Source organism: Primulina huaijiensis, chromosome 6 (assembly GCF_012295235.1).
Source record: "Primulina huaijiensis isolate GDHJ02 chromosome 6, ASM1229523v2, whole genome shotgun sequence".
NCBI classification, from domain to species: Eukaryota; Viridiplantae; Streptophyta; class Magnoliopsida; order Lamiales; family Gesneriaceae; genus Primulina; species Primulina huaijiensis.
In genome coordinates this window covers 10,663,779-10,684,784 of record NC_133311.1, presented here as the reverse complement: position 1 = coordinate 10,684,784, position 21,006 = coordinate 10,663,779, and the positions used below count along the sequence as shown (strand labels likewise).

Below are 21,006 nucleotides of genomic sequence, written 5' to 3'. Positions count from 1 at the left end.
TATAAAATATTTGTTTATTGAGTTTTATAAATAACTAGCGAGGTTTACATAATTTAATTTTTTTTTATGTATTTATAATAATAAAATTCATATTTGCACAATTAAATATAATAATTATCATATCTTATCTTTTATATTTGGATTAAAAAGAGTATTACTGTAAGTTCGTGGATGACTAGGCCAAGTATATCGACGTGGCAGCAAGCTATTGGCTGGATCCTCAGTCGTGACAAATAGCAAGTTGTAGTGGAGCCGAGCTGTTAAAACCCTCTACGAAGAAGACCACCATCACTCAACGGCATAAAAGGCGTCCAGATTCCGCAGCAGATTAGTCAATTTTCCTCCCCAATTTGCGAATCTCAGCTCCTATTCGTTTCCTCGGATGATCACTTGTTGGTAGTTTTCTGATCTATTCCTCGTTTGTTTTCAGTTGTTTACATGCTTGATTATTTACTCCAGAGTTTTGAACACTTGTAGCGATTATCTGTATGTGTACTTGGCGCCTAATCTATTTGTTTCATGGTGATGTTTGAAATTGTTTTGTATACCATACAATGTTTTGCTGCGATTCTTTGTTTTTTTTTACATTTGATCTTATATATTCACGTTTCCACTCCAATGTTGGATTTAACTTCCTGCTACGTTATCGGAAATTAGTTTTTAGGTCGAAAAATAATGCAATTCTGAGGATAATTGTTCAAAATTTAGTCAGAAGGAATGCGGGTTTGAGAATTTTCAGTCTCGTGATTGCAAAATTATATAATTTGAGCTTGACTATTTATTAATATTTTTTTTCAGGGCAATTTGATTGTTCTGAAGGTTTGACAATAAAAACTAAACTGGTGGGATAAAAGAGAAAAGCAGCATAATATCATCTGTTCTTCTGCTTCACATATACCGGCATAGTTTATTATCTTCACTGCTCGAGTAACAAACTTCAAAATACAGCGATCAGGTTCAGGGGGTGACTTGCCCCAAGGTGGCGAGTTCAACCCTTACCCTGTAGCTCGGAGGGCGAACTCCTTCCAAGCTATTGCAATGGATGAGGATGTGGAGGGTGGAAACTTGGTGTCTTATCAGGACAGGCCAAGGACATTCCCTAATATGCGAGGCAAGCCTTACATGCCGTTGGTAAGGGGATTTATTTCCTTTTGACTTGTCAAAGTAGCATCTTGTCTCCTTGCCTGTGTCGTCTTGTTGTTCATTCTCTTATTTTTGCACCCAATATTTACTCTAATGAGCTCAATTTCAAGTGATTATTGACAATAACATCCAGTGGGTTGTCAAGAACTCATCATTGGGCGATAAAGTTTTGTATTGCGTGATATTTTTGAATTGCATGTCTGTCCAAATAAGAAAACATTGTGCGGCCAAAGTAAAATAAGACGGTACGTCAAAAACCAGTTTTGTCAGGTTTGTTAAAATTTACAACACTACAATTTTTAAATTTACCTCTTATCCATCACATAAATCCATGTTTTCAATTTCCCTCTATGGGCTGTCTTTATCTTATTTTCTGTTTTTGGGTGCAAGGAGATAAATGTGCTTCTGATCCCACGAATTGCTTCCTTGTGTATATATGTTCAGAAGTGACCGACACAGGATAAACTTGTCTATTCATCACCTTCAATTCGAATTTGGATAATCTTCAGGATCTTTTTCTAGACATCAATTGTGTGGAACTAAGTACTAAGAAAAAGTGGCAATACAAAGTTAACGTGGATTCTTATATTCAATTTGAGAATTGTTGCTTTCTCCTGTGGATGTCGTATATTAAATTAAATCAAGCGAGCTGCTCTAGTTTTCCTCTTCATTGTTTGTTCCATTATTTCTTTAACGATCTTGAAACATTGTGCTTGTCTGTTTTCATTTTAACATATTTACTGTTATTGCTCTCTGCAGATGTTTCGTATTATCATGAGAATAAATGTTCGTGTACTTTTTATGCTTCTGCTCTTGGGACTTGGGACTATCTTTTATATTGGTGCAAGTACCTCCCCGATTATTGTATTTGTGTTTTCAGTTTGCATAGTCAGTTTTGTCTTGTCGACGTATCTTACTAAGTGGGTGCTCAGTAAGGACGAGGGGCCTCCTGAAATGGTCCAGGTTCTTTACCATCTTTACCATTTTCAATTTACTCTTCCTTGACACTGAAACATGTTTTTATTATTCTTAGTAACTCTTTTCGGTGTTTTGGGTTTCTTGTTTTTCATGGTAGATATCAGATGCTATACGTGATGGTGCTGAAGGTTTTTTTAGGACACAATATGGAACTATCTCTAAGATGGCTATTTTACTAGGATTAGTGATCCTCAGCATATACCTGTTTCGCAGTACAACTCCTCAACAAGAATCTTCTGGTTTGGGGAGGTAACTTTGGATTTCTGTTTTTCATATGGTATTTACCTTCTGTCTCTTCAAACAGCAAGTTAGCAGTATACATGGATAAGGTTTTTTTTAATAAATAATTTTTAAAAATAAAAATTTCAAAATTAATGTTTATGATGGAGTTTTGCGGAAATTTGCAGCGTCCGCAGAAATGGACAGAAGATGCTGGTAGCAGATGCTGCAAAAGCATCCGCTGCCAGTTTTTTTGTATTTATTATTATTTTTATTTTTATTTTCTTTTAGAACTTTGACACATCTCTTATTTAAAACAATGGGACTTGAGACAACAAACCAAAAGTGATCTTTCAATAATATGAAAGAATATTTTGGTTTTGAGTAGGTCTTTCATAAGACGGTCTCACGGATCTTTATTCGTGAGACGATCAATCATGTCTATATTTACAATAAAAATTATTATATTTGACATAAAAAGTAATATTGTTTCGTGGATGACCCACATAGAATATCTGTTTCACAAAATTGACCCGTGAGATCGTCTCACAGGAGTTTTTGTGTTTGGTTTATATAAAATTTCACAATTTTAAGATGGTCTATCTTTAAAATATTTTGGTTTATCGAATTTGAGAGTTGAAGCCTCTTTATTTTCCTAAAATTAAACCAACACATTTTTTTTCATTTTTTAAATTTTTTTTCATTATTATTATTGTTTTTCTTTTAGAACTTGGGCACAATTCTTATGTAAAAAAAAGGGACTCAAGGCCACATACCAAAAATGAGACTTGAAGCTCAAATTCAATAATTGAAAGATAGATCACCTTAAAATGGTGTAATTTTTTATAAACCAAAATTTCATTCATTTATTTAAATATGTGTTTTTTTGTTAATTTTTTAAAATAAAAATAAATGGATCAAGATACATACACAACTTCCTTTATTTTTTAAAACTAAATCGACGAATATTTAAATAAATAAAAGATTTTGTTAAAAAAATTAAAAAGTACGAATTTGTTTGAAAGATAAATTACCTAATACTATACAAACAAAGAATTTTTTGAAAAAAAAATTGGTTGACTGGTTCATCATTTTAAGGTGATCTATTATTGAAAGCTTCAACTCTCATTTTTGGCTTGTTGTCTCAAGTCCCATTTTTTTTAGACAGAGATGTGTCAAAGTTTTAAAAGAAAAAAAATAAAATAAAAAAGCTGGCCAGCAGCAGAGGACGCTGCCCATTTTGGTCCCCAGACAGTGGAGTTTTGCAAAACTCCACCATATACATTAATTTTGAAATTTTATTTTTTTAAAAATTATTTATATAAAAATCACATGGACAGAGAAGTTTCTGAAAATGCATTGACTATGATTTCATTTATATAAAAACCACATGGACAGAGAAGTTTCTGAAAATGCATGGACTACGATTTCAGGTCAACAACTGCATTTGTTACCGTTGTGTCTTTTCTTCTTGGAGCTCTGTGTTCTGGTATTGCTGGCTACGTAGGAATGTGGGTCTCTGTGCGTGCAAATGTTCGAGTTGCTAGTGCAGCTAGACGATCTGCTAGAGAGGCATTGCAGGTTTTTTACTCTTTATGTATTCCTATATTTCACCATTTGCAACTAGAAAAAATGTTATGAGTTATCATCACTCTTGTGCAGATTGCTGTTCGTGCTGGTGGTTTTTCGGCTTTGGTGGTTGTTGGTATGGCTGTATTTGGTATTGCTATACTTTATGCGACATTTTATGTTTGGTTGGGTGTGGACTCGCCTGGAACAATGAAGGTTACCGACTGTAAGTTCCTTTCTCTCATCTTCCCAACACTCTTGTCAACTTTGAAATGCTGTTGTTTTTAATCTTGTGGCAACCAATGTAAGCTATCCATACTCTGACCCTTCATTTCTTTCCTAGTGCCACTTCTACTTGTCGGATACGGTTTTGGAGCTTCATTTGTTGCACTTTTTGCTCAGCTGGGTGGTGGGATTTTTACAAAAGCAGCTGATGTTGGAGCGGACCTTGTTGGGAAAGTTGAGCAGGGTATTCCTGAAGACGATCCTCGCAATCCTGCTGTAATTGCTGATTTGGTAAGTTTGTCTCGCTATATTTGATTGTTTACATGTAGTTACGTTTTGGGTAGTATTAGTTATAGGAGATCGACAAACTTACAGACACGATTTTTCTTTTTCACAATTTTTACGAGTCTATGATTGAGGTACTAGATCTTATATAGTGAGAGCTTGGGAAAGCATTGCTTTGGTTATTATAGTCGCTCACATCATTTGTTATGTTAAAGGTTGGAGACAATGTTGGTGATTGTGCTGCTCGTGGTGCTGATCTGTTTGAGAGTATTTCTGCAGAAATAATCAGTGCAATGATTCTTGGTGGAACAATGGCACAACGTTGTAAAATTGAAGGTATGCACTTGTCTTTTAGCATACCTGCAAAGTTCACTTTATTTTCACATTTTTTAGCATGCGCTCATGGGGGATGGGCTGCATTTGCATGGTTTATATGAGAGATAACTGCATACACCAAATATTTTGAGGTTGATTAGTACATTTGAGCTGATTAGGGTTAACAGAATTTTGTTCTTTATCCACTGTATTAGGAAGGATAATTTCCTGGAGGATGGGAAATAATGTAAACCCTATTCTCTTTGGAAACATATTGTCAGGTTCACTGTCATTTTCAGAATCCAATATATTGAAGTTTGAACACAAGGCAGAAATGAAATGGCGAGTGACTTAAGTTACTTCTAGCGTCTGTATCTTAATTGCATGGATTCATTTTGTCTATATTTGTGCTTATAATTGAGTTTGTTTATCCTTTTTTTGATATCTGCCGTTTGGAAGCACTAACATTATTTGGGACTTTGAAATTTCTCTGTTTTGTAATCAGTAATCTGCTTGGAAACATTTTTATGGTCTATAATAATTGTTCTCTATTAGCATCGTTCAATGTGGATTTAGCATGACAATCTATGGTAAAATTTGAGTTGCCTTTGGCTTGATATCGTGGCATATTCCTGCATCATAGTCACAAATAAAGGCAGTCTGTCTTCTATTCATAAAAAATATTGTTTATGGCCTCTCCAGTTCCGTATGTCTGTCGTGGTGAATACGCCAGGGATGGACATTCTTGATTCTGCTTATCTGCTGTTATCAGTTGTCTTAAAATCGTATAACAGTATCATTCTTCTTGCATTAGTCAGGTTGAGAATGCTGTCTGATTCATCTGGTTGGTGGGAATTCATAAGGAATCATCTCTTTTGTAGAATTAACCTGAGTGGTTGTTGTGTTTCTCTCCAGTCTTTTGCTCTTGAAAGAAATCACGGTCCCGGTTTTTCACCCCTTGATCACGTGTTTTCTAGTTTTTTGGTTATTTAATTTTTGGATCCCCTTGATCAAAACACATGTTTCACTAGTTTTTTGGTTATTTAATTTTTGGCTCTCTTAATCTAGTGCTGTTACGTTTTTGGCTTACTATGTATTTTCAACTGCTTTTATCTTGAGGACTATTCAATGCTGGTCTGGATACATGGTAAAGAGATGATTTTACATTATAATTGTTATACCATTGCCAAACAAAATCTAAGTGGCTGCTGTATTATCAATTACATGCAGATCCATCGGGATTCATTTTGTTTCCTCTCGTTGTTCACTCATTTGACCTGGTGATATCATCAGTGGGAATCTTTTCCATTCGGAATACACGTGACTCTGGAGTCATTGGTGCTATAGAGGATCCAATGGCAGTTCTTCAGAAAGGATATTCTGTGACAATAATCCTAGCTGTAATCGTTTTTGGCCTGGTAATATTTTTACGGATTCTTGGAGCATCCTTCTTAGGATTCTTCTATATGTGATTTTATTTCTCTCTCTCCCTCTTCTTCTCTCGTTCCTTCTCCCCTTTGCGTGTGCATGCATGCATGCATGTGTTTTTCATTCCTGGAGCTTCTCTCACTTGCTCAATTTGGTGATGGTGGTATGCATTGGCAGTGCACACGCTGGATGCTATATACTGAACAAGCACCTTCTGCTTGGTTGAACTTTGCCTTGTGTGGTTTGGTTGGGATTATGATGGCCTATATTTTTGTATGGATCTCCAAATATTACACCGACTACAAGCATGAACCTGTACGTAATTTAGCACTCGCTAGCTCCACAGGACATGGAACAAATATAATTGCTGGAGTTAGTTTGGGTTTGGAGTCAACAGCTCTTCCTGTCCTCGTGATAAGCATATCTATTATTTCAGCATTTTGGCTGGGTCAGACTTCAGGACTGGTTGACGAATCTGGAAACCCAACTGGTGGGTTATTTGGAACTGCTGTTGCGACAATGGGAATGCTCAGTACAGCAGCTTATGTTCTTACCATGGATATGTTTGGTCCAATAGCTGATAATGCTGGAGGGATTGTTGAAATGAGTCAGCAGGTACAAAGCAATATCTTATAATGTTTACCTGTGAATGTGAGGTTTGTCTTTTAATTAGGCGATAATAACACTCTTTGTAAGAGACTTTTATGGTTTTGATAATGATCTTTATATGAGACTTTATGGAACATTTGACTCTTACAGCCTGAAAGTGTCCGGGAGATTACTGATGTTCTCGATGCAGTTGGGAATACTACAAAAGCTACCACCAAGGGCTTTGCCATTGGATCTGCCTCACTAGCATCTTTTCTTTTATTTAGCGCTTATATGGATGAAATATCTGCCTTTTCACAATTACCCTTTAATCAGGTAGATGCTCTCAATCCTTCAACTTGTAGCCTTGTATTTTTCGTGACTTCTGTTGCCTGAAATTGAATATTTATTTACTTGTATCGTACGATCATTTTACATTTATATATCTTTTCTTCTCTTGGGACGCATTTACAGGTTGACATTGCCATTCCTGAAGTTTTTATTGGTGGACTGTTGGGCTCTATGCTTATATTTCTCTTTAGTGGTTGGGCCTGTTCTGCAGTTGGTCGAAGTGCACAAGAGGTTGTCAATGAAGTAAGAAGACAGTTTATTGAGAGACCTGGCATCATGGTTTGTATCCTGCATACTTTCTTTTGGACTTCTTAATTTCTCATTCTTTGTCTTAATCATAATAACAAATTATCTACCATCTCTCTTTCAGGATTACAAGGAAAAACCAGATTATGGTCGATGTGTATCAATCGTTGCAGCTGCCTCTTTGAAGGAGATGATAAAGCCTGGAGCTTTGGCAATCATATCTCCTATAGTTGTTGGTTTGTCTCTACATCTCTTTTCCAAGTCTTTATTACTTTTAATTGGTTTTGCAACCAATGCATCATGAGTAATAAGATACGACTATAATGTTGAGAAAACACGACATAATTTTGCATGGTGCATCCACAGGAGGTTTACCTTGGCATTTTAGAAGCGATGTGATGCCTTTAAGTGGACTAGTATTTTCAAGCTGATCCCAATTGATTTCATGTGTAATACAATTTATCCATAGAACATAAAACTTGCAGTGTTTTCCAATTTTCATGATATTTCCTAACGTCACACTTACTTCGAAGATACGATTATTGAATGACTAATGAATGAGTGATAAATAAATGTAATATACGGTGATAAAATAGTATTATGTTTGATATGATTTTTGTGGAGGAGATAAATTAAGGATCATTCCATATTATGCCTAATATACTATTTTTGTTGAATGGTTAGTGTAAACCAAGGGACATACAAGTTTTTTGGGGCCCGACCCCTTTCAAATTTGATAATGTGTGGTTGGAGCATAAGAACTTCAAGAAAGAATTTGCAAGTTGGTGGAACAACAAAGACTTTCAGAGTTGGGAATGACCGAATGATATAAATTCACGAGGAAGCTTAATGTTATAAAGACTGACCTCAAGAAATGTAATGAAGAGGTCTCTGGGAATTTAGTAGTGAGATGTGCGTAGATGGAAGAAAGGATCCGCGAGGTGGATGAGAAGGAGAATGAGGGCCAGGGATCAATCACTTTGTGGAATGAGAGAAGAGAAGCTGGATAGATGCGCCTTAGAAGATTTAATTTGCAAAAAGAAGCAATTGATCATGCAAAAGGCTAAGGTTATCTTGGGGATTGCAATACAAATTTTTTTATTCGTTACTCAATACACGAAGGAGCAGATGGAGTCTTCTATGAGAGAATTGTGGGAACCATTTTCATAAGAAGAGATTAAGAGAGCAGTCTTTGATAGTGATGAAACAAAATCACCGGGTCGGGATGTATTTACGCTGGCAGTTTACCAACAATGTTTGGATACAATCAAAGGGGATTTGTTGAAGGTGTTTAATGAATTTTTTGAAGGGGGAATTATCAATGGAATAACAAAAGAGACCTATATTTGTTTGATACCAAAAAAAAAAGAATCGGTTCAAATTAGTGATTTTCGGCCCATCCGTCTGGTAACTAGTCTTTACAAGATCATTGCTAAAGTTTTATCATCAAGGTTAAAAAAAGTAATAACTCTCACAATTACAGATTCTCAGAAAGCTTTTATTGAGGGATGACAAATTCTAGTTTGTTATTGAATTGCAGATGAGTTGGTTAAGGAATATAGGTCGAAGAAAAGGAGTCGATGGGTCTTTAAAGTCGATTTTGAGAAAGCTTATGATAATGTTGATTGGGGTTTCTAGGATTTTGTGTCGCTCAAGAAAGGTTTTTGGGGAGCGATGGAGGAAATGGATTAAGAGATGGCTATCGAGCGTATCTTTTTTGATTCTCATTAATTGTGGGCGTAGGTGTAAATTCAAAGGTGAAAAAGGACCCCTTCCTCTTTGATTTGGTGGTCAATGTGTTGCGCAGATTGGTCGACAAGGCAAAGGCGATGGATCTTTGTAGGGGATGGGAAGTAGGCAGAGAGGTGGAGATTTCTCATATTCAGTTTGCCGATTATACATTGTTTTTTAAGAATGAGAGTCATATGAGGTTTATGACTGAAATTCTATATTCATTTTGTTAGACGTCGGGTTAAATATCAATTTGAAAAAAAAATGCTTTGTTGGGGATCAATTGCGATGCAAAGAATGTGGATAGATTAACATGTGAAATTGGCTGTGGAAAGGATTCATAGCCTATAAGATATTTTAGGTATTCCTTTGGGTGGGAATCCTTTGAAGGTTTCTTTTTGGGAACCAATCCTAGACTAAGAAGTTGGCAAGTTGGAAGAAAACTTTCTTGTTTGGAGGTGGACGTTTGACTTTGATTTCAGCAGTATTGAATGCGTTGCCAATGTATTTCATGTCCCTTTTTAGGGTACCCTGAGGTGTTGCGGCAGCCATGGAGAAGATTATGAGATATTTTTGGTGGAATGGAGTAGATGGGGATCACCACGGTCACTAGGTGGCTTGAGATCAAGTATGTAGACCAAAGGAGTGAGGTGGCTTGAGTATTGGTAACATATGTTTGAGAAATAAGGTTTCATTAGGGAAATGTTGGTGGAGATTTCCAACTGAAGGGGAGTCGTTATGGAAGAGGATCGTGGTTAGTAAATATATAACAAAAAACAAAGGCTGGTATGCGGGTATTGCAAGAAGTGGTACATTCAAAAGTCATTGGAAATTTATTTCAAATCTATCCAGCTTTTCTTGAGTCAGTGAGAGCGGTGGTCAAGGGGGAGATAAAATTAGGTTTTGGGAAGATAGATGGTGGGGGAATTCTTCCCTTCAAGATCTTTATTCCAGATTTTGTCAATCAATGATCATCTCATTTCTTTTTTTTCTGCACAATTCAATTCTTAATCTAATTATTCTACTATTTCTTTGAATTTTTATTTTCGGCGGTATCTCAAAGAGGATTGTTTGAGGGTGTTTGAGGGTCAAGTCTTTAGATACTTCGGATTGTTTGAGGGTGTAGAAGGCTGGAGGGGGTGGGTTTTAGAATCCTTCATGTTACTGAAATCTTTCTTTGCTTATTATCCTGTTTTTTCTCTTTAGCATACAATTTGGAAAGCATCTATCCCAAGGTGCAAGTATTCTCATTGATTGCGGTGCTCGGAAATTACCATCGTCTGAGATTTTTCCCTTCATGTTCTCTTTGTCCAAATTGGTGTGTTCTATGTCGGCAAGAGGCAGAGACTCGACCATTTGATAATACATTGTCCTTTTTCACGTCGTTTTTGGTTTAAAGCTTTGGCGTGGTTCGGCTTGATTTGAATATCTCCTATAACAACTTGGGATTTATTCAAGCCGGATCTTGGACGGTATCTGGAGAGAAGGGTGGGCAATTTTTTTTGAATTCAGTGGTTCACTGTTTGAGCTGGTCTGTTAAAAGGTCTTTGAAGATCATGAAGATTCAATTGAAGAGCGTCGGGACAAGATTAAATTCTGGGTTTCAAGTTGGAGTTTGAGGATTGTAGAATTTAAATATAGGAGTTAGGGTCTAGTTTTGTGTTAACCTATTTTGAATTAGAATTAGGTTTTTCTTTTGTGACCACTTATTCACTTTTTGTAACTAATTCTATTAATCAATATAATATCATTTCTTATAAAAAAAAAATAAAATAATGGTTGATACAATGAGTTTGATAAAAAAAACGAACCAAACAAGTGTTTTACCCCAAAACCATCCTACGATCCCACCTTATCTGGATACCAAACACAGCCTAGTCTCCAGAGTAGCATTGTATTGATATGATTCTGCTTCCTACATTAATGTTTATGAATGGTTTTAGGTGCTCATAATAAATTAGCTGACATAATGTGGAATGAGAATCTTACAACGTATTAAATTAGTTGGTATAACGTGAAATGAGAATCTTATGGAACTTGTATATTTCAAGTGAGTTTCCATCTAGTTAAGTGTCTGCTTTATACATCTGAATTACCAACCAGACCCAAGTTGGATCTTGATAGCAAATCATTGACATTGTATGCAAGTCTTTAATTCTCATTTTTCCTGCTTACCAGCATTCCATGGGCCTTCCTTCTGCTACTAGTGTGATTGTGGACGTTAAGTAGGGTCTGCCTGTTTTACCCATAAAAATGATTAAATGAAAAACATCTCGTTTTTCTAGGTTTGGTATTCAGGGTATTGGGACATTATACCGGTCATCCTCTGTTGGGTGCCAAAGTTGTGGCAGCCATGTTGATGTTTGCCACCGTTTCTGGTATCCTCATGGCTCTTTTCCTCAACACTGCGGGTGGTGCCTGGGATAATGCAAAGAAATACATAGAAACAGGTGCTCTCGGAGGCAAAGGCAGTGATTGCCACAAAGCAGCAGTTACTGGTGATACGTAAGTGTTTACCGTTCAAATAACTTGGTAAACAAATTTTTTATATTATTCTCAATCAAATCTCAGTGGTAAACAGTAAAAGGGGCAATCACTTGAAAAAAACCCTAAATTTACCAATCCAAAAGACAGAGAGCTGCTCTTGACCTAATTCTTAATTGGTTTGATACCATTTCTGATTATTCAATATTCTCCCTTCTACAAGTACTGGTCCATGTTTATTTTTTTTTTGTACCGATCATCACGTCTGTTAATTTAAGATAGTGACAATCTTGTTCCAATATTTTCCAGCGTCGGAGACCCATTCAAAGACACTGCTGGTCCATCAATTCACGTTCTTATCAAGATGCTTGCAACCATAACTCTTGTAATGGCTCCAGTATTTCTGTGAGCGTAACTCCGACACATGGTATACATAAACGCGAACATTTTCTAATGCCTGCCTCACAGTATTTTGAGTTTTTGACGTCATTTTGTTCGACCGATATCATTTTTCTAGTTTAATTTGAATTCCTTCACCTGGATATTTAAGTTTTTCTTGCGAACGTTTATTTGTTTTTGGTTATTATATGATATACCATCTCCATTTGGTACACATTACTCATGACCTCACCCAGTTTCCGGGTCTGTGTGTATAATATACAAGCGTATTACACGTTTATTGGTAACTTTTATGGGAAACAAATGTATGTGCTTGCATATATAAATATGTGATAGTTGCTTAATAAAGATTTGAATGTACATTAGCATCACGAGTTCCTAAAGGCTTGTACTTGAAATTTTGGACTAGTCCTGAAAATTGGTAGCATGCTGATTATTCACTAGTATAAATTCGTTAGAGCATCTCCAACCCATCTCTATTTTGGAGGAAATATCCAAAATAGAGTATGGGTTGGTGCTCCAACCCAACTCCAAATGCAATCTTCATTTTGGAGATTGCAATAGTGATCTCCCATTTTTGGAGGATCACTATTCATATGGAGATTCAACCAAATTACTGAAATGCCATCATAACAATTGTAAAATAGTCTTTTTGTATTTTTATGTATTTGTTTTGCTCTATTTTATATTATTATATTTCAAATTATTTAATTAATTAATTTTAAAGTTAAATAATTTTTATACTTAGTTAATTTATTTTAATTGTTTTATTATTTTTATGAATTAATTATAAGTCTATTGTTTATAATAATCATGAAATGGAAATAATAAACAAGATAATGATCACAAAAATTAATAACATAATTTATTAGAAACATTTATTGTCTATTTAATTTATTTAACTTGATAAACATGCGATTTTTTCGAGATGCTCTTATTCACTATTTGTGGGAGGAATACAATACTTCGGAGTATTAGTATTTTTAATGATTAATTTATGTGTTGTTCTTTAAACCATATGTGTCGTTTATGTTTGTCGTGATTTATATTTTATGTTTATATTATGAATGTTTTATCTTGTCGTTTATGTTTGTCGTGTCAAAAAAATGTATTACTTTAAATAAATTGAGTTTAATACATGTTTTATTGTATTATGTTTATCGAATTAATTAAGTTCGGATATATAATACATTATGTAATCATATAATTATATGTGTGTTTTTGAAAATGAAAAAAATAGAGTATTTTGTAATATTTTTAGAGGATATGGGTTGGAGAAAATTTTTAAAAATAGAGATCATAAATCTCTATTTTAGAAGATAGAAGATGAAAAATAGAAGATATAGACTGAAGAGGCCTTAGCTATGCTCGAACTCTTGAGTTTTCTTTAATGATGCCAAGCTAAGCTTTTGAAATAGTCATAAATTTTTTTCATATAATATAATAATATTATATATGAAAGGACAGTGGAAACAAGTACATGATTTCATTCAAAACTTTTATCTACTAGTCAAACGTACCCCCTTCTTCTTATCCAAACATAATATCTTTATCACATATCATTAACCTTTTTCCTATTTGATATTTTATATATTTTGTCCTTCCACCACACTTTCTTTCTTTCTTAATGCAAATATCGCAAATCTTCAACTTTATTTTATATATGGTCTGTTGGTGGCACATAAAATATCAACTTATCGGCTTCATAATAATATCTACCAATAGTTATACCAAACTACCCTACAACATTTATTATCAGCGTCTAATCAAGAATTTTAAACAGACAGAGAATCTAGAGTACAATTTAAGAGAAATTGACCGTCAGATCTCAGTCGTCGATTTTTTTTATGTTCAGTCTCTGTGTATTTTTTTAGTACTATATTTCTATATGAAGTGTATCACATTTTGTATGACATAGTACCACAATTTTGTGGGTAGGGAGTGAACCCAAGGAAATATTTTGATTTGGGATTTTTCACTAACTTCCCCTACAATTTACTATAATTTGAGTATAAAATTAAATATATGTTTGAGATAGTTGCGAGAGTTTTAGTGATATATACTAGCAACTAATCACACGCGACGTAAATATATCATAATAAATTTATTGATTCGTATTAAAATTAAGTTTAAAAAGTTAAAATAAAACACAATCATCTATAATTTTATGAGTGCCCTTCATCCGTGGTTAGATGAAAAATTAAATACAATATGTTATTTTAATATAATGATCCGAGTAGTATATTATATCTATAAAGCACAATTAATTTATTTAAAGGGGACGAATTTCAAATCAAATAGTGTATTCGATGTAAAGCTAAGCATTTTTGTCAAACTTCGAATGACATGACTTGAAAATTATTGAATTTGTTTGTCGGAATTCATGCACTTAATTTTATCAGTCATATCAAACACCCCATCCACCCGTTTTCCCTCGAAAAAGATTGCCACAAGAAAAGAATAAAGAATGTTCTAATGTTCGACTTTCGTTTATTGTATGTAGTTTTTTTTTTAAAAAAAATTTATTTCGACTTTCGTTTATTGTATGTAGTTTTCTTAATATATTCACGTAAATTTAATTGTTTTTTTGTATTATGTTTTGCTTGAAATAAGAAAATATCGGGTTTACGGTCAAGTCCCGTTAATAGTGCGAACAATTATATTATATCTTTGTAGTCTGAAACGATATAATTTCGAAATAAAATCAAGAAAACATGGGGAAATGATATTTAACTTAATCTATAAAATTCATGATATAATATCTTATATTTCAATAACAAAAACTTACCACATCCACAATACAAATTATTCTTAAATACAAAAATTTATTATTTTGTGAATAAGAAATNCGCTCCACTCGTTTAATTTTATAAATAAAACGTTTGGGCCTGAGATGGGCTTGGTTTGGTGGTGGGCCTGGTGAGGAGGCCCGACAAGAAAACAGAAGTCCCTCATGTAGTTCATGTGCAGTCAAAGTCAAAGGCTTCCCACACCCACACGTGCTGACGTAGAGAGTCTTATCAATGGCAGACACGTGCGAGGTTTTGTCTTGGGCCTCCATTTCACGTGAATTCTTCTCTCATATCCGGGAATTTGGTGGATATGTTCCTTTGCTTTTAACTTTTTATATATATATATCTGATCAACAATAATTACAGATATTTAAGAATCATTTCTTCTTATCTTCAATATATCCAAGTCAATTCCCCCTCTTTACTAATATTAATGCACCGACACATATAATATTTTTTAAAATTTATTTGGTTTATATTTAAATGATGATCAAAACGTAATTATAAAAAATAGTTTGAGATTATACTCAATTTTGATATATGAATTAAAAAATAAAACGAAAAAAAGTAAAAAATGACGTAAATAATAATTGAAGACGAAAATAAGTACCCAAACCAGGTTGTGGAGAAAATTCAAATTATAGAGGAGAAACGTAGTTACCGTTAGCCCACACACCCACAATAAATGCACTTAGAAAAAAATGGTATGATTGATCTCTAAGATATATGAGACAACAGCAACAGAGACACGCATGTCTCTGGATTCATGGGCCTAACAGCCCTACCCATTAGCACCAAAGTAGATGTATTCTGCGTTATCACAGGTATAACAACTATACCTTTTGGCATGGTAAGCGCTTGATCCTAAGAGTAATGTATGATGATGAAGATAATTGTTGTTCCATAGTGTGATTGATCGGTTTAGTTTTCGGCTTTTTCGATTTATAAATATATAATCGATATCCAAACTGTTTTCCTTCTATTTGAATTGGTTTTCTAACATAACAGTTTGGTTGGTTTTCTAACATAACATTTTGGTTTATTCAGTTTTGATAATTATTTAAATTAATAATTAAAATATAATATATTATTTTTTAATTAATGTTTTAGTAAAAATTTTAAAATATAAGGTCTAAATGAACTAAATAAATAACAATCAACTAAAAATCAACAAAAATATTCTTAATTAACTAAATATCATCTCATAAAATATATAATTTAAATAAGAATATAAAAAATTGTTAATTTAATTAAATTTCTAGTTTTTCAGTCAGTTCGGTTTTGACATATATAATACAAAAGAGAATCATATAAAATTCGATTTAATAATTATATCTAAATTTAAAAATTCGATTTTCGATTTAGTTTTCGATTTTCTCAATTTGAATTTACAATGTTTCCGGTTTAAACAAAAATTTGAACACCCCAGCATCAAAGCGGTCGTTGGTAAGGGTTGTCACCAAAAAGCAAAGCTCATTTTCTCCCCCAAATATTACGGAATACGTAGTACGGAAATTATCATGCTTTAGGTATAATGATTTAGGTAGTATGTATATATATATTGTGTTTGTCTTTTTTTAATTACTCCATTTTAATGCACCCATTAATTAGAGACGACTGATTTAGATTCTAAACAGTTAATAAGCTCGTATTTGAATTTGATACCCCATAAATTCTATATGACTTATGTCATAGTGTGTCCGACCCGAGTCATTGGATACCCGAGCCCAACTAGTAAGATTATGGACCTAAGGCTAAGGAGATAGGGTCTAGTAAAGGCTCAAGTGGAACCTCCTGCTTGTGAGGAACCCTTCGAAAGGATACTGTCTGAGCAACCGAACGAAAGGTACATCGACCCGAGTTCAAGTCGGTGTGACGGTGGGTAAAGTATTTTCCATATAAAACTTTTGAACTAAATTCTCCTCGATAAAGAAAGAATCTAAAATAAACAGGGATAAACAATTCAAATTTATAAATTAGTAAATATAAGGTAAGATCAGCACAAATATAGTATTTTAGGAAACTTATCATACCAGAGTCCTTTCTATATGGAAGATTTATCTTGCTAAAGTTCTTGTCAAACAAGGTATCTAGTCTCAACTTTATAAATATTAGGTAGTATCTACAATTTGATACACTCACTCATTGATTTCACAAGCACTACGATGTGCAATTAAGTTTGTTTTTCAGACTGACTTATATCAGAAGGGCTATGTTAAAAAAACTTCCAGCATTCTCTTACATTTGTTCACCCGCATAGGATTCATCACGACCCATTACCGACCAGAAGTTCTGCTCGGATCGCCCTGTATCAACTAGCAATCATGAATATTTTTTTCTCACCAGACCGAACTTTATATATGTGAATTTTTTGGTATCATCAATGTAAGAGTAGGTGCCCGGCAAGCTAACTTGTGGCTAGGGCCTTTATTGACTCTAATGTAAAATAATCTTTCTTTTAATAATATTTTATGATTTTATTCGATTATGGCATTATACTTTATCTATATACCCATGCAAGCTGCATAGATAAAGTTCTTAAATATACAATAAGTATCATGAGCTCTGCGTCGCAACGTAAGATCATGAAACTCATTAAGAAGTGTACCGTATATTCTAAAAATGTTTCTAGTCGAATCAGCCGCCTAAAACAGATATAAAGGTCGCTCGAGCTTGAGACTAACATCTGTGGTGTAAACGCCATGTTTCATTGACAAGGACATGGAGATGTCCATTCACACAGATGGATGATCATGTGATGATGCACTGAACAACCCTCCCTCGGACTGTCTAAGTGGTTCTCACTTATGATGCGAACACGGTTGATCAAGCCTCAAGGAAAGCATGGGAGCCTTTAGAGTTGCCAGAAGGACCAATCACGAGGGGACGTCTGAAGAGGTTCAAAGAAGCATTGAATGGGCTTATGAGCAATCAAGGAGGGCTTGCGTGCAGGGAGCAAAGTGCCGAAGGATTCGTGATGCATGGGAGTGAGTTCGGGAACCAAAGGAACATTATTCAAGCAGTCCAGAGTCTACACGGACCCCAGCACGGACCTGTACACGGGATCCGTGTCCATTACAACCGAGAATGAAGAAATCCAGTGTGTACACGGACCCGAGCACGGACCTGTACACGGGGTCCGTGTCCTATACATCTGAGATGGAGAATTCTAGTGCCTACACGGACCCCCTTTCGGACCTCTACACGGGGTCCGTGTACCTTCGCAGATTTGGCGCGAATTTTATCTTAATTTAGAGTTTTATTTCTTTTGGTAACTAGATTTGTGATATCTCTTAATTATTAAAAACATATTTGGACGAAATTTTAACACACAATTCAGATTAGCATTGATATTTTAATAAAGTTTTAGAGTTTTTCTCTCAAAAACATTCAAAGCCTTGCTTTGTTCTTCAAATCAAACTTATCAAAGTTTTTAATTTTGTTGCGTTTGTCGATCGTTCTTGTGCGGATTGTCATAGGTTCGTTCTTTGAAGGTTCGTTCGAGTTTTCGATTGTTTCATTGTGATTATTTGTTGCTAAACTTATTATAGTTTAGAGGTGAAAATCACGCACACACTTGTTTCAAAAGATCGAGACAAAAACATCGATCATTGTTCATTATTGAATTGAGGGCGCGATTCCAAATAAATCGTGTTTGTTTTTCATTCGTACGAGGGTTTTATATCATTTGGTATCAGAGCTTAGGTTCATTGAATTCAAGTAAGTATCTTGTTCTTCAATTTTCAGATCTGCTTATTTCTTCGTTCGTTCACAGATCTGTTTTGGTTTATCGTTCTTCGTGGATCGGTGATTCTCGAAAATTATGAATTTTTTTTCTTTTTCTTGGTGATTTTCGAGTAGAACTTCTCTAAAAAAAAAAGAGTACCAAAAATCCGAAAATTCACTATTATTTCTTTTTGATAATTTGTTTTATTTCCTTTAGAGAGTCATATTCAATTGCCTCTCACAGTAAAAAAAAAAAAAAAAAATTATATCTTCAAATTTCTAGCCTACGCCGCCCACGTGAGTCGATCACAATTGTTCACGAGTTTGAACTTGATTGTTTGATATACGCAAATACAAAGCTTGAGCACCTTGAGAGAACTCTCGAATTTGAGTGAAAATACTTGAGTGCGAGTGAATTTTCTTTGGAATGAACGGTGAGTATTTGTTGTGAGCAAAAAAAATTAGAGAGGAGTGACGAGCGACTTTTCTTTGGAGTGACCGTGAGAATTTGGGTGAGAAATATTTTGTTTTCTACTAACGTTTTCTTGCAGGTACAAATCTGAAATTAAATGGAGAAAGAGATAGGAGATAGTTCGAACCCAGGGTTGTCTAAGGTTCAAATGGAGGCGTTGTTTGGGCATTTCAGTAGGATGATGAGGGTATAGTTGGAGCCATTGCATGAGAGGATGAGTAGGCTTGAAGTTAGTACTAGTGGAGATAAATCTAAGCCAAAAAATATGGGTAGAGGAGAAGAAGAGAAAGATTATGATTTGGGAGGAGATGAGGAGAGCCAAAATGAAAATTGGGGTAGGAATGGAAGAGGCAGAGGATTTGGTAGAGGAAGAAGAGAAGCCGTACGGGGTAGACATGATGGGATAGGGAAGATGGGAACATGGGTAGCATTAAGATGATAATTCCATCGTTCCATGGGAAATCTGACCCGGAGGCATATTTGGAGTGGGAAAAGAGGGTAGAGTTTGTGTTTGAATGTCACCACTACTCCGAACAAAAGAAGGTTAGGTTGGCGGTGGTTGAATTTCTAGACTATGCTCTCATTTGGTGGGATCAACTAGTGACAACTAGGAAGAGGTATAATGAGAGACCCATTGAAACTTGGGATGAGATGAAGAGGGTCATGAGGAAGAGGTTTGTGCCCAATCACTATTATAGGGAGATGTTTAAGAGGCTACAAACTTTGAGGCAAGGGGTAAAGAGTGTTGACGACTACTATAAGGAGATGGAAGTAGTCATGATTAGGGCAAATATTGAGGAGGATAGTAAGGCAACAATGGCACGTTTTCTTTGTGGTTTGAACAGGAAAATTCAGGATCAAGTGGAGCTTCGGCACTACTTGGATCTAGACGAGATGATGCAAATGGCCATAAAAGTGGAGCAACAATTCAAGAGGCGAGGAGTTGGCCACACCAATCAAACTGAGGGTTCATCATCTTCGTGGCATCAAATGTGGTGAAACGTGAGGAGAATAAGGTGATGACCAAGCCCAAGATTGAGACCAAACAAGAGGCGCTTGAACAAGGAGTGCAAGGTAAATCTGAAACTCCTCTTATTCGATCTAGAGATGTTAAATGTTTTAGGTGTCAAGGGCTAGGTCATATTTCTAGTGAATGTCCTAACAAAAGGGTAATGATTTTAAATGACTATGGTGAGTATGAATCTCATAGTGAGGGTGGCGAGGATGAGATGCCTGCGTTAGAGGATCCTGATGAGGGATATGAGGCAGTAGTAGGTGAAGCACTAGTGACTAGGAGAATCATGAGTGCCCAAGTCAAGGAAACACCAACCAAAGAAAGAACTTGTTCCATACTAGGTGTTTTGTAGATCAAAAAGTTTGCAATCTAATCATAGATAGGGGGAGTTGTACTAATGTGGCTAGTGTTGAAATGGTTGAGAAATTGTGTTTATCTACATTAAAGCATCCTCAACCATATAGGCTTCAATGGTTGCATGATTGTGCGGAAGTGAAGGTTACAAAACAAGTGCTAGTGCCTTTTTCTATTGGGAAGTATGTGGATGAGGTCTTGTGTGATGTGGTACCCATGCATGCTTGTCATATCTTGTTGGGTAGGCCGTGGCGATATGATAGGCGGGTGACACATGATGGGTTCAAGAATAGGTACTCATTTGTATTGAAGAAGGAAACCATTGTATTACTTCATTTGTCCCCAAAGCAAGTGTTGGAGGACCACTTGAAAAAAAAAGAAGAGAGATGAGGCCGAAAAAAAGAGTGAACTAAAAAGTGAGATGAACTTTGAGAACAAAAATGAAATGTCTGAAAAAAAGAGTGATAAGAAGAGTGAGATAGCCATACAAAAGAAAAATGAGAGGAAAGAAAATGAGGGGAAAGAAAATGAGAGGAAAGAGGTCAAGAAAAAAACATATGTGACCCAAAAGAGTGAGTTGAAGTAATTGATGCACAAACATGAACCACTTGTGTTGATTGTTTATAAGGAGATCCTCCTTAACACAAGTGATATAGTCGGGTCCCTTCCGAGCATTGTTGTTTCAC

General features: G+C 35.1%; 1 protein-coding gene across 2 annotated transcripts; it reads left to right on the top strand.

Annotated features, from left to right (window-relative positions):
• Positions 1-245: 245 nt before the first annotated feature.
• Positions 246-12,153, top strand: LOC140979378 (pyrophosphate-energized membrane proton pump 2-like). Of its 2 annotated transcripts, none has more exons than XM_073444745.1 (15): positions 246-396; positions 799-1,131; positions 1,903-2,106; positions 2,219-2,370; positions 3,774-3,921; positions 4,003-4,135; positions 4,253-4,425; positions 4,635-4,755; positions 5,965-6,152; positions 6,340-6,777; positions 6,922-7,086; positions 7,225-7,380; positions 7,472-7,583; positions 11,364-11,583; positions 11,872-12,153. In XM_073444745.1, the coding sequence occupies exons 2-15, from the start codon at positions 1,039-1,041 to the stop codon at positions 11,969-11,971; spliced, it is 2,403 nt and encodes an 800-aa protein (XP_073300846.1). In that variant the 5' UTR covers positions 246-396; positions 799-1,038; the 3' UTR covers positions 11,972-12,153. The 2 variants fall into 2 exon arrangements, with proteins under 2 accessions (XP_073300846.1, XP_073300847.1); XM_073444746.1 differs by having other exon boundaries at positions 259-392.
• Positions 12,154-21,006: the final 8,853 nt, after the last annotated feature.

Coding starts and splice junctions, on each gene's coding strand:
- LOC140979378 (XM_073444745.1), top strand. CDS start 1,039: ATGGATGAGGATGTGGAGGGTGGAAACTTGGTGTCTTATCAGGACAGG. Junction 6,778..6,921: donor TTGTTGAAATGAGTCAGCAG/GTACAAAGCAAT, acceptor TGACTCTTACAG/CCTGAAAGTGTCCGGGAGAT. Junction 7,087..7,224: donor CACAATTACCCTTTAATCAG/GTAGATGCTCTC, acceptor ACGCATTTACAG/GTTGACATTGCCATTCCTGA.